At 38.9% G+C, this 14,057-nt stretch overlaps 1 protein-coding gene and 1 long non-coding RNA gene across 6 annotated transcripts in view; one reads left to right on the forward strand and one right to left on the reverse strand.

Annotated features, from left to right (window-relative positions):
• The window catches only part of LOC308177542, an 82,032-nt gene extending 69,938 nt beyond the window's left edge, over positions 1–12,094 (forward strand). Inside the window, exons 3-4 of one of the 2 annotated variants that reach the window (XR_013939238.1) lie at positions 6,793–6,920; positions 10,017–12,094. This is a non-coding gene — a long non-coding RNA (uncharacterized lncRNA). The remainder of the gene's footprint in view (positions 1–6,792; positions 6,921–10,016) is intronic. The other variant, XR_013939239.1, reaches the window with a different exon arrangement.
• GABRA1 (gamma-aminobutyric acid type A receptor subunit alpha1) overlaps positions 1–13,711 on the reverse strand; it is a 41,921-nt gene extending 28,210 nt beyond the window's left edge. The window contains exons 1-3 of one of the 4 annotated variants that reach the window (XM_080555008.1): positions 13,521–13,711; positions 10,007–10,094; positions 6,149–6,261 (exon numbers count right to left, since the gene is read on the reverse strand). In XM_080555008.1, coding sequence (XP_080411134.1) covers positions 6,149–6,261; positions 10,007–10,080 — 187 coding nt within the window. In that variant the 5' untranslated portion in view covers positions 10,081–10,094; positions 13,521–13,711. Of the gene's footprint in view, positions 1–5,632; positions 6,114–6,148; positions 6,262–10,006; positions 10,095–12,102; positions 12,194–12,274; positions 12,642–13,520 lie in introns of those variants that run through there. The other 3 variants (XM_080555007.1, XM_080555009.1, XM_080555010.1) reach the window with 3 other exon arrangements.
• Positions 13,712–14,057: the final 346 nt, after the last annotated feature.

Raw genomic sequence — 14,057 nt, forward strand, 5'->3', positions numbered from 1 at the left:
CCATGGCAAAGCTGAAACTCTGCTTCAAATGCTCAGAATGCATTGAGATTTTTTTCAGGAACTTCAAATCCTGAGCTACATTCAATACCATCACAATGTCCCTGAGAACTGGGGAAAATTGTAAGCCATTGAACAAAACAAGCTCAGGCCAGGAGCAGATCTTACTGCCGAGGATAAATCCATCGGTTGTGAAGACACGTTAACCATGTCTCCTGACTGTACCATCTATCTCATGAACCAGAAATAGAATAGGGATAGAACGTGTAAGGATTTCAGTTTAAAAAATAAAAATAAAAAATAGAAAAGTAAATTAATGACTTACTATCTTTACATTATGTTTAATGATGTACACTATAAGGCAACCATAGGGTCCGAGTGGTTACTAATCAGCATAATAACAATTGAGTTCAACACCTAGACACTGGAACACAACCTCAGGCAATAAACTAGTTTATACCAGTGGAAAATGATTTTGATCCACATATGGCTATGAAAGCATCAGTCAGAGTGAACTGTTGAAGTGTCACTGTTTGCAAGTACTGTGTTTTTCTAATGATGCTAGACTAACGTAAACTCTCAAAATTAATAAGTAAAAACAATAAGTGTTTTGATTTAAACTCCCAGGGAGCTTATTATTTCTAGAATTGTGATTGGATTACAAATTGAGAAAAAAATGAGAAGACTTATTTTAACAGCATGAAATAAGCCCATTAATCGTAGAAAACTATACATTAACTATTTCCCTTTCTCACCTGCTGGAATTTGAGCACAACGTTTATTAGAATTACTCATTTTGATAGTTTAAATTAATTCCCTTTTTTCTAATAATGCACCTGCTCCCCCTGCACATCTTGTTTAAGCATTTGCTGTAATTGTTAAAATGGTGAAGAGTCTTCCTGTTGTTTTGAATGAAAAAAGATAGATGCCTGTTTAGCAGACGCCATTCCTACTAAGAAAACAACACACACTCTAGTTGTGCTGGCTGTGTCCTACAAAGAGTTTTGGTTGAAGAACCACAGGAAAAACACTAAGAAGAATTTTGTGCTGCTGCTTTTGCAGAAGCAGAGACCAAAAAGGGAGAACGGTGAGCTGTCCTGTGATTAGTCAGCCATAGTCCATGCCACTATGAAGGGATGACTGAGAGCTGTGCAGTGTCATGCTAGCTATCCGCACAGCAATTAACAGCTCAAAGCTGCTCATATCCTCCCCACCTCCTTACTGTTGTATCAAAGCAATTTTCCTAGGGTCTTCTTACGGATTTTTACTGTTCTCGTTACATCAATGTGGTGCCTATGGTGTGGAAAAAAAGACCAAAATAAGCCCCTTAAACTTTTACAGAATTAAGTGTAGTATCTAGTGCTTCTTCACCAGATTATGAGTAAGGGCCCAGTAAAGGTCTCTCTTTTTATTTAGAGTAGAAACATTTGGGTATAACTAAATTTTTATTGCACATGAAGATCAACACCGTATTTTCACTAAAGTTTAAGTTAGTTCAGATGTGAGTTCAAATTCAACAATTTCTGTTGAGACCACAATCATCAAAAGATAAGTTTATTATACATTAATATATAATGTTCTCATAAAACTGAATTTTAAAACCTAATTAACATAATACTGTCAGGTTTATTCCCCATCATTTTAAATATGAGCACTCTATGGAAGTAATGAATTGCCTAAGATGGACCAACATTCCACTTAGGGACAGTCACACCCAGTTTTGATATACATTACAATGGAATTGCTCTTACTGATAGCACGAAAAAATATAATTCTATTCAATACTAAAGTAATATTTATAATCTATTTGGTGTGACCTAATGGCAATTCAACCAAACTATAAAAGCAAATTTCAGTTAGAAAGATTTACTCTGATCTGCCTAATCAAACCCACTCTAGTTCTTCTTAGTTCTGTATTAAACAGTTTTTTCCACTACAAAATCGTTCTCAAAGGGATAGACTGCATATATAGTTATTCTAAGAGGTCACAGAGCACCTGATATCCTTTAATTTTATAGATGGGATGTGTACACTACAAAGGGGATAGCATAAAAAAAACTGTAGCTAAACTTGATTTCATGTTACTGAATCTCAAACACCAGGTGCAAAGAATCTCCTTTGTTGAAGCCCTCTCTGCCTTGTGGCATTCCAAACCTGTCTCACTGGCAACCCAGGGCTCACATCTATTCCCCACATGAAGACAATCCAGAACAAAAGTCAATGGAACATTCATTTATCCACAAAACTTATTTTTTCCATCATTTCTTGTTTCTTTCCATTTCTTTTAAACTCCCACTGTAGATATAGTGGTTTACTATGAGAGGTCACCAAACATCGACTTCACTTTTCCTCTTTATTTGACTCCTTTCCACTACTATCTGATCCTTTATTTTCTTCAGGACTCTGTGTTTGAAAAGGGGACAGCATCTTTTCACTCCTAGTTCTACGACCTAAATAGTGCACTGAAAATTATACTACCCAAGTGACCTCACTGTTTATTTATACTTTAATGTCTAACATGATTTCCTCTTTTTCATTTTCAATACGTTACTCTATAAAATTCATCCTCCTTAATTTTTGTAAATGATTATCCTCTCGTAGAGTTAATAGGTGTTCTCTAGTGTGATTCAGAATGTTTTTAGATTAATTTTAAAAGTTCTATTTTCCAAGCACAAGTAACTGTAAATGTAGTTATTTGTCCGTGTTTATGGATGGATGCAACAGATGCTATTTCCTAGCGATGCCTGACTAAGTGACTGTGCCCACGTACGGAGGTGGTGAGCATCTAAATAACATAATTTATATCAATAATTATTGATAACAGGTGTAAATGTGTCAATGCATAACAAAGTACTTTAAAGTAAAATCAGATTAAATTTAGCCACAATGTCATTTTCTAAATGAGCATATTCAATTATATTCAATATTTTTCCCCATGGGTAACATACTTCATTTTTTTTTTAATATTCTTTCTAATGAGAAGTAATTCTTTCTTTGTTTAATGGCAAAATGCTCAGACCTGTTCACTTCATTTCAGGTATTAACTTACTAGGTAATCTGGCAAATACTAATATTCATTACCTTAATGTTTATGGACCATATGTGTTTTTTCATTTTCCTTTTGAAGTGATACCTCAAAAGATGTTAAAAAAGAAAAAGGATGATTTAAAATTAATACAGCACTGACTCCACGCTTGGTGAAAGAGTGGTTCAAAATTCAACTCTTCTAGATTTTTCATTATCTTAACACCTCGCCTTTTAACCTGTCTTTCCAATGAATATACAGTATAGCTCCGATAATATATCTTTATAATAAGATCTCACCAGGAGCTTGTTACAGATTTCATGCTGCCACTACGATCTGCTCCACCATGGTATTTCCACGTAACAACGAAACTGTTCACCCCACTCAGTAACAGGAAGTTTGTGAACTTGGGACAGAGAAATATCATGGGGTTTTATTTCGAAAAGGAGGAAATTACTCTTGCAAGCAAGTAGAGCAAAATCAAGATCAAAGCCCTTTCACAATTCATTACAATTTTTTTGGTAAACAAACCTTTTTTTGTCACTGAATTCTTCATGTATACAAATAAGAAAGGGGAAACAGACTGAAGAAATTCTATCATATACCTTTTCTGCTGTAGATGAAAAAGAGAGAAATTGGTTCCCTTTTCTGTTTCTGTTCAAGCACATAATTCAGTTTTCTGTGGGTGTATATATTTGGAGTATTGTAGTACGTAAGGAGAGGTCTTACAGGGATAAGCACAGAGCTTATTGCAATCTGGCCCTTTCTGTAGGAGAAAGTAGCTACACCATGCATTGTTTTGTTTCATCTACTGATTCTCAGAATGCACAGGGAATAGAGAGTAGATAATTTCGGATAATTAGAAGACTGCTACAGTGTAATCAAGAGTAAAAAGATTTACACTGTGCCTAACAGTGTAAAATTCATCAACATAATATGTATATATGAGGGTCTCTGGCTTCTTAATTTCTCTCAGAGCTGCATCATAGCTAATATGGAATGAATGAGTTTTAGGCCTAATTCTGTAAATCTAAAAATGTTCTTGTATTAGTAAATAATAAAAATCCTGGTCTGGATTAAATATTTAATAAGAAGCCATCGGTGACACTGCTGAGAGCAAAAAGGAAACCACTATTCTTCCATGCATATTTAAAACTTGCAGCAACAGATCAAGCTATAACAGAAGGTTGTTGAACTTCCACCTCCAAAAAACATGCCATACTGATACATTGATTTAGACTTCTTGCTGGATATTTCTATGTATTGAACGTTTCAGCATATATTCCCCCATCATATAAAGTGTCTAAATCAAATACATCAAAATTGCATCATCTTGAGGTTCTTAGCTCATAGAAACCATTCAAATTATGCCTTTCCTCCACTCTGTATCCCCCGTGCTCTGCTCATTTTTGCTCTTAACTTCTAATGACGCAAAAGGCTATTAAAGTTTGTGAAGAAAGTCATTTCCTCCTATAGAAGCAGTTACATTATACGGTCTCTAAGTAAGGAGTGAATTTTAACTGGACTGAGTGATCCTTTCATGAGGTATGCAGACCTATTCTTCCAATACACCCTAGAAGTTCGACTTCATAAAACATATTTGTAAACACCTATACCTAGGGGTCTACACTAAAGTGCTGAATTCTCTAAATTGCAATCCAGAGAATGAGAGAAGAATTAGAGAAATTCCTTTCCCTGCATCTCCTTTTGTTTGCTTTTCTAGTAGCTATAACACAAATCATAACAGCTACAAAACTCATAGAAGAAATCATTGTGATCTCAGATTTTTCTTGTAGACATGTACCAGACTTTACACAGTTTACAGAGTTTCATTTATTTATTGCCTTCTGTGCTATGTTTATTTACTGTGATATAGTAGCTTACTGAATTCTACTGTTGCATTAATCACAGATTAAGGAGCATTTATTTTTACACTAATCCGAAGGTTTACAAGCAAACAGGCAAAAGTACTGGTAGATAAAAAGTGATACTTATTTTACGTATTATCTGAAATTGCACACAAAAAAAATTACGGACCAACCCATTTTTAAGTGTGTTTCTTACTGGACACTTTATAAACAGATTTTTGTCTCTAGCCATTCCTTGACATCAATGAAATCAAACTATGGAAGAAGTTGGCTCACAGTTCAAGAAATATTGCATGATGGTAGCCTTAAGTCACAGAATAAGCTTACTTGTAATTATCTTTCTTTTCATCTGCAGGAGATGATATCAAAATTCTTAATGCAATGCCCTGTTGTTCTTATAACGCAGTTCTCCTGAGAACTAGTATATGAAATCAGTTGAACTATACTTTGTGGATTAGGTGGGTTGCTTTGTTTTGTTTTACTTGGACAATCCAAAAGAAAAAAAAAAAGTGATGTGTGAAAAAAGAAATAAAGCTGTCCTTTCCATGCACTGGAAAGAACAGATTTTTAAAAGAACAGACATTTAAAACATCCAACTTTATGAATAACGTCTTTGTAAGACCCGGTTTTGGGCTGATATCACTGAAGAACATATCAGAGTCAATTGGAATGTAGAGATGCTGATAGAGTAGGCTTTGTAACAACATTTTTATAAAGATGTAATTGCTATGTGGTTTTATACCTTTTTATGGATTCAGCTCCAAGAGCAGAAGAAAGACATTTTACCAACCTGTGAAGACAAAATGTTAAAGAAACAAATTCTGACATACCCCCAAAAAACTTACAAACTTCTCTGAGACATTTATGTGACTAAGATTGATTGATGTTTTCTCTTTGAAAACCAAATCCTCTCATGAAGACACTCAATAGGATTTTTGCATACTTAGATGTGCGGTTTAGGCCTAATTCATAAACTTTTGTCGTTCGTCAGATCACATCTTTTATTCTTTGTACATTTGAAAGTTTAGTAAGTATTCAGAGGTCTTCTTGAATTGTGAACCATTTTCTTCTTTTTGGGTGCATAAATGGGTGAAAACAGTATGTAGAAGACAGCATGGCACTTGTGAAAAAAATGGATATTACATATCAGCATTATTTTATGTGTATATAAATTGAATGAAAGTAAGTATATCTTAGAAAAATAACATTGTTTTAACTGATTTTTCTCAAGCATGTAACCTTGAAAATTTTAACACACCTCCCAGTCCTGGTCTCAGGCGGTTATCATAACCATCCAGCAGACGGTCCAATATTCTGGTAAACACTGTGGTGTTGTCTTTAAGTTCATCTTGTGATGAGGTTTGCCCATAGCTGAAATACAGAACAGTTAAAATTGAAAAACAGTAATCAACCAATAACCTTACAAAACAGTAATTCCAAAATGTATTTAATCTTACTGATTTATGGTCACAAAATCTCCTCCATGAAACTACAATATAGAGCTTTATAGAGTCTTTTCATTTAAACATTTTCTTTTTAATTGTATATTTTTAGCAAAATCTTACAAAACTAGTGCCTTTCAATAAATGGTGAGCAAATATAACTTAAATTGCTTAATGTTTATTACATTATTCATTAATGTTTACAATATTCCAATGTGTTCTTCAGTAAAAGGCTCATTTACCAGCAAAAGTCAATGTGTTTAATTCATTATAGTCATAAAGGGTTTGCATAAGAAAGATACAGTAATTTGGAACACTGATATTTAAGTACTGAAAATAAATGCTAAAACAAAAATAAAACCCCACAAAGATATCCTTACAAGTACATAAGTAAATCATTTTGAGTGTATACTTTCATAGAACAATACATAATTTTGCTTTATTTCCCATTTTTCTGTAGTGATTTCATTCGGAAGAATGCCTCCAATTTTTCCTTACAAATGTGTAATGGAATCATCTGTTGATATGGAAATCTGTCATAAAGCTTCACTTACAAATCCCTAATGCACATCTCTAAGTCAGATAAAGGTACTGAAATTTTCCTTGAATGAGGATAGAATTAAGCTCTTTGAACTCAGCTACCAAAATCTTACTTCCATCAGTAGAAATCAGAATGAAGTCCTTGGGCTTGCTGGTTTCTGTCTGCTGTAAATGGCATAAGAATAAACCTTTTTTTGTAAATCTGAAACCTTTACCAAACATCCTGTCATGGATAATTCCCTTAATCATAGATTACAGTTGTCTTAAAGCCAAACCCTGTACTATTTTTTCGTTCATTGCTGGGAAGACTTCCATTATCACCACGTGTAGTCATCACGACTGAAATACAAAACGCTGCCTTCCAAAACAGCGCTTTCGCACACTTGCTGCTGAACTGGATGAACAGGTCAATACCAAAAGCTTCTTTTAGGATCAGGTCTAGCCACACAAGCGATTCTTTAGGCAGCCTGTTATCCGTATGGCTCTGGTGCTACATGGGTCTCTGTGCTCTTCCAGTCACTCCTGCTCTAACCAGCAAAGACCATCTTGCAAGGGATATTACTGATATGCAAAACAATATGTTTCTGTTAAAATACCTGCAAAATTATTTTATGGAAACCACATCAGTCAGGTATCCTTGTGTATCTCGTGTGTATCAAATCATCTTACTTATATCAAATCCAGGAAGATGGAAGAAAGGTACTCTGATACTCTGAATGTAGGTATTCTGGCAATGCCTCCAAGCTATTTTGCAGTTCAGATTTGAATAAGTAACGGTACAGATTTAGACAAATTTTAAAACTGACACTCAGAGTATGTGACTTTGTTGAGAACAGTTTTCAGGGTATTTTAATGCATATACATCACTGTTCCTAATGAAGAAGACAAAATCTCTAACAGTTTTAAAAAAATAACAATACTATGAATTCCTTCTAGCCATATTATATAATTTCATTTAATAAAAATTAGGTTGGTCTATACTTATTTTTTATACCCACAGTTGCATTTTAAGTCACAGATGTTATTTTTTTATTTTTCCTATACGTTACCAAATAACAAGTTCTCCTACTGTCTCCATTGAGCAGTATCTCTCAAAGCATCTTTTCTCATACATCTTACGTAGAATTGCAATAGAGAACTTTTCACAGGATTAAATTCTATATTACTACTCACCACCAGTAAACAAGCTGCTGCACATACATATCTCAAGGATAGCAGAAGGTCATCAGGATTAAGGTAGCAAAAGGATATAATAACACTTCAGAAATTCTAGGGGTAAATAAATGCGTATGTTTGCAGAAGCGGCATCAGAAAGATAGTTTAGTGGCAGTGCAATGTGAAAGGATGCAATACAATACGCCGCTTCCATTCTGGCTGACACATTTGTCAGTACCCTTACCTGTTCCTTTCACCATTTTTTCAGAGGCAAAAAGCACCATTAGGGCTGCTTTTAACTGACATATGGTCACAACAGGAAGAATCTGAACATTTGTATACGTATAAAGTATACTGTAACTCCACAGGGACTGTGATTTTTCAGTCAAAACAGTCATGTTAAAATATTCCTAATGCCATTTTGTTTTTTTGTGTGCTTGTTTTGTGGTGTTTTTTTGTTTTGTTTTGTTTTCATGAAAAGAAAGAATATGGAAAGACTGTGTTTTCCTGCATCACAGACACTTTATCTAATTTGATGATTTTTTTTCTTAAAGAATTAACAGTGATCCAGAAGAAAAAGCAAGTAATGTTACTATGACAAAATGGCTTTAAAACAGATAAATTTAATGTAAATTGTGTACATTTTGAGGAAAAATTGACTGTATATGATTGTGTTCATATTAAACCATAGTGTAATAAAACACTGTGCACTATCTCCATCTACAGGTCATTATAATAGTGACACACCATAGCATTTTTAAATACTAGTCAAATGCATTTAAATTCTCATATTAAGAATGGACTTGCATACATTACAGATATAATACATATATAGGTACACATACAGATACAGCTAAACAGTTTCACAAAATTCTCTAGGTAGGCCAAATGAAATACTTCGTGAATACTTCAAATCTCACCTTTCTTAATATATTACCAGGATAAATGTATTTCTTATAAAATGTTATGTTTATTCCAGATGACAATTGTTGCATGAATCACCTGCTTTTATTTTTTTTTTTCCTCTCCCCAAGAGAAAACACTTGTGCAGATGAACCTTCGCCCCTTTGCCCACACCACTCTATTTAAATACTTCAGGGTAGCCAGAACGTAAGTTTATCTAGAGCCACTAATGTATAAGAAGACACTATGGACATCAAGGCCAAATACATCCTTTAGGTATCACTACTGACAATACAAAACTGATAGTGCTTTTTGGTCATTACGTATCTTTATTGGCGGGACATTAATATTTTTAAAATCCATAAATATGTTTGTGAGCCTTCTTGAATCCCTTTACTGAATTTTGAATTGAATAGAGTACTTCAAGTATACTCTGAACTGCTTTGTAGTCTTTAGTTAATCTATTAGTTGCTAGGTAAGTTGTCATACAATTACGAATGATAGTCACTTTTAGATTGTGACTTCAACATATATTTCATAGAGATTCAGTACAGCATTGTCTTTCAAATGCATCAACTGCTTGGGTGTTTGAGCTTTGAAATTGTTCCTTATTCAAGCAGTCCCCCTTCCCCAGGAAGGTCTGCTTTGGCTTTGCAAGAATAGGTACTAAGTCAGGTCACAGTCCTGACCCAATCAAAAAATGAAGTTTTTCCTTGCTTGTAGGGATAATAAAGTTAATAAGTAGCACTTAAATTTAATTTTTAAAAGAAATAAAAAACAGCTAAATTACATTTTTTTCTTCTAAAGAAACTTTTACTTCTGAGCAGTCATTCCATAAGAGTATAAAGAATTGCCTAGGTGTTTTAAAGGTAGTTCAATTTGAAAAAAAAAAATGTTATGCAAACAAATTGCAGTTTTCTTTCAATCTTCTCTTAGATTTAGCTGGGATTTGAACAGGGATTAACTTTCCCCAATACACTGAGTAGTAGTACAGCCCTTGAAATATTTGCTTTATGCTGTTGTATTAAATGCAAGGTTCCTAAAATATGTAGGTGCATTAAAAAGTATCTCCTCACCTTCTTTCAGTCAGTGCATTCAGGAGGAGGCTCCAGGCCCAGAGGCAGTCACAAAGCACCAATATTCTCTTCATGGTGGACTCTGAAACTGGAAGGAAAATAATCATCAATGACTCCTGCATTAAAACAGGTACTGTGGAAAAAGAAAATCCAATTTACGCAACTTTTACAGAATAATTTGATGTCAGACAATGACCTCACAATACTGTATCTCATTCAGTATAAGGGAGCATGGCCTTGGCTGTTTTGTTTACTTTCTGCTTTTGGACATGGAAGCCTTGGGTGGGATTTATTTTGTGGTAAAGAAGCATTCTTGTCAGCATTATTCTTGAACTTAAACAAAAACAATTACAAGTTAAAGCTGCTGTCCCCAAAGTCTGTGAGAGTTCTTACTCAGTTTCTCCCAGTGTTGCAAAAGCGACAAGGCAGATCCCTAATGTTTCCAGAGAACAAGTGTAATTGTTTCTTGTTTGACTTGAACCAGCCTGAGTCCTTCCACAGCTCTTGGAAGGTGTCAGCATGTGGCTGTGTGACTGAGGAGAGCGGTGCTTCCCTCTCAGCCACTTCTTCGCTTTGGTATGATGGAAGCAACTTTCTTCTACAGGTAACACCACTCCGCCTTCCCTGAAATATTTGTGTCAGAGAAGGAGTACAATCACCAGATTCTGACTGTAATCTGCTGCTAGGTATGCACACTAACATTTTTGTCAGGCTAAATGGCAGAGTTCATAAAGAAACCATGTGCTGACAGCCTATACACCATCTCCTAAGTCTCTACCAGTCTCTGATGGCTGCAAGGAAGTGTTTTTGCATTAGCAGCCTTTTCCTCCTCTCCAAACATTTCCTGTTCTCTCCCCAGAGTGAGTTACTCTCAGCTTACCTTTGAGTAGAAAGTAATAAAACCCAGAACGTTTCTTTTGCTTTCCAACAAATCATAAAATACAAAGTTAGCTGATATTTGTGGGTTTGGCGTTCCAGATTCAACTGATTGCCCAGGAGATGCTGCAGGTCTCTTTACATATCTATACTGTGTGCAGGAATCCAGATGATTTTTAGCATTCATTACACTAAATAAACAAAATTTGAAGCCTGTATTTTCCCCCCGATAGTGGACTGGAGTTTTCCAAGTGCCTGAGAATATGAAGCACTGTTCATGGAAATGTTTTGTATCTTTAAATAAAGCTACCCCAATTCACTGCACGCTCTCAGGGACAATTTAAATCAATAAAATATCATTACAAAGCTGCATGTAAGCAGTGAGATATAATTAATGCGTTTACAGACAAATGATCGTCAGATAAGCATTGAGTGGGGCTAAGCTAACCTAACTGGGTGGGAAGGAGGTAGATGTGGCAGGAAAGCAGGAATAAAGATTTTCAGGGACGAGACTGCATCTCAACTTGCGCTGCGATCAGCCCCTTACAGAGAGAGGCAACATCTGTGGCTTCAAAATTTGCCTTCTCCGAGTCCTGCTAACTTCTGCCTTTGCAAAAGCCTTCTTGGGATAAGGAATGGAAAGTGAATTATTTTGAACTATCTTGATCTGTTGAGCTCCGCGTGCGCTCCCCTCCAAGCCCCCCAACACCAGCCCCTGCTTCAATGAACCCATAAAGGCACTGAAAATCCCGGAGAAGGAAAGTTTCTTGCAGCTGGAAAAAACAAACGTTAAAGACTTGCACGGAGCGTTAGACAGCAGCAGCCCCTGCCCCCGGCCTCCCCAAGCCCGCAACGCCTGTGCAACCAGCGCTGGTTTTCCCCTTCAAAATGGGAGAAAGCCACGCGTCTGGGAGAATTCCAGCAGCGCCCACTGGAAGGAAGAAAAAAAAAAAAAAGGAAAAAGGAGCAAAAAAAAAAAAAAGGAAAAGGAAAAGAAAAAAGGAAAAAGAAAGAAAGAAAAAAGAATAGGCATTTTGATGCATTGTGACCCCCGGTGAGAGATTTGCACAGTTCTGAGGTGCAAATCGCGACTTGTTTTCCTCCCGGCATTTCAACTTTGTATTTCCCCCTCACCCTGAGCAAGCCACCCCTCCCACCGCCTCCCTCGGAGAGAGAAAAAAAAAAAAAAAAGGCAAAAAAAAGCCCCCAACCCCATAAACCTTTTCCAAGGGGAGCGGTGCAAATCCGTCCACGCTCAAAGGTAAAGAACCCCAAATAAATTTAACCGCCCATCGATCGCTGCGGCTTTTCCAGCCGGAGGGAGGGAGGGAGGGAGGGAGAGAGGGAGAGGGGGGGAGAGGCAAAAAAACAAACGCCAGCGGCCGCCGGTACCTGCGGAGAGCGGGCGGAGGAGCCGCGCCTGGCCGCGGAGCCCGCAGCAGCAGCCGGGGGCGCGCTCGGGGGTGCGCGGGGGCGCGCTCGAGTGCAGCCGCCCTTGCCAGGAGCCCCGCGGGTCCGCTGCCCGGCTGTGCCGGGGGTCCCCGCCCGCCCGCCCGCCCGCGGAGGATGCGCGGCTCTGGCCCCGCCGCTCACTCCGCCTCGGCCATCGCCGGCGTCGCCGCTGCTCCGCTCCTCCGGGCTTTTAGCAGCCAAATCTCCCTTGCCGATATTCCGGCCGCCGCTCTCTACAACAAAAGCTTTCTCTTTAGCAAGACAGTAGTAATACGTCCCAGGGTAAACCGGATGTGAAATAGGCTGTGACTTCATGCCAGAGAGATTTTATTTTAGAAAGGAAGGTGGTACCAAGCTCTCATCTAGAGACCAATCCGCCCATTTTTTATATGCAGCACAATTTAACTTCCAGTGCTCTCGCCCTAATCCCTTTCTCTCTGGCTGCAGCCTCAAATCCTTCTCCAATCTGCAGCATTATTATTATTGGGGGGGAAGCCGCAAGGCTGCGCGGGGGGGGCTGGACTGGGAACCTTTTGACACCTGCAGTTTACAAAATACTATTTTAAGGGCCGTGCATTACAAAAATACAAGCGGCTCGCGTTAGCGTTCAACCTTTGATCAAACATTTAATCGCGGCACAAAGATGAATGAAGGCTAGCTGGAAACGTAGAAGATGCAGCACTACGCGTGTGCGCCTATAGACCGCATATGCCTACCGAGCCGGGCCGGTAGCCTATGCATGTAGCCAGATGGGGCCAGGGATGCTTTGCAATCCTAATTAACCACAGGTAACCTGCGTTTGGGGCCAGACCCCAAGAAAACCGGCTCCGGGACCTGCTGCCCCCCCCCCCCGGCGCTGTCGCACGCCCTTTGCCGGTGGGTGCCGCGTTTGCAGGGAGCGGCCCCAAGGCTGTGCCCTGCGTGTCCCGCCTCGACCCCCGGTGTCCCCCGGGGACGCCCCCCGCAGCCCCTCGGGGCGCTGCAGCCGGGACAGCTCTCCCCGGCTCCCGCTTCTGTCCGGGCCACGCGTGGGCTCGGAGGAGCAGGGCCGGGCTGGGACCCCCCCGGGACCCTGCCGGCCTCCGGGAGCAAAGCAGGAGCGCTGGGAGGGCGCCGCTACTCGTGCGGAGAAGCGAGGAGAAAGTTGGGTGCAGCCGCCCCGCGAGCGCGCCGCGCAGCCGCTCACCTGCGGGCACCGGGGCTCGGGCTCTAGGCACCTCTCATTGCTCCCAGCCTTCTGCTGAAGTGGCAGGCGCTGCGAAGTGCCGGGAGCGCAGCATGGTCAGCTGCCTCAGCTCCGCTCGGAGTAAAGATAATACCAACTTCTCGCTATCTGTTACTTATAAGGCACCGCCAGCATCCATGGGGGGAGAAAAATCCTCGTATCACATGCACCTACTGGATCTCAAATACTGCTTACTTTCCCTCTTCCCCTGCTATTGCCATCACCGATAGAGTTTCTGCTCCTTCCTATGATGCTGCTCCAAGGGATGCAAAATCCACATATTTTGCCAGAGATAACTTGAGTTGGTATCCTATGTCACACTTAACCTATCTATTGCAAGCTTTACCCAGGTTTTTAAATCAAATATCGCACAGTCTACACATCCTCACAGAACACATGATTTGTTTGTCTTTGTAACAGCATGAGAAGGATTTGATTTAATCCTACAAACCAATGACATTCATAGCTAAGGCTGGCAATAACTTCCAAGGTGGCAGT

The sequence above is a fragment of the Anser brachyrhynchus genome, assembly GCF_964034855.1.
Source record: "Anser brachyrhynchus genome assembly, chromosome: 14".
NCBI lineage: Eukaryota > Metazoa > Chordata > Aves > Anseriformes > Anatidae > Anser > Anser brachyrhynchus.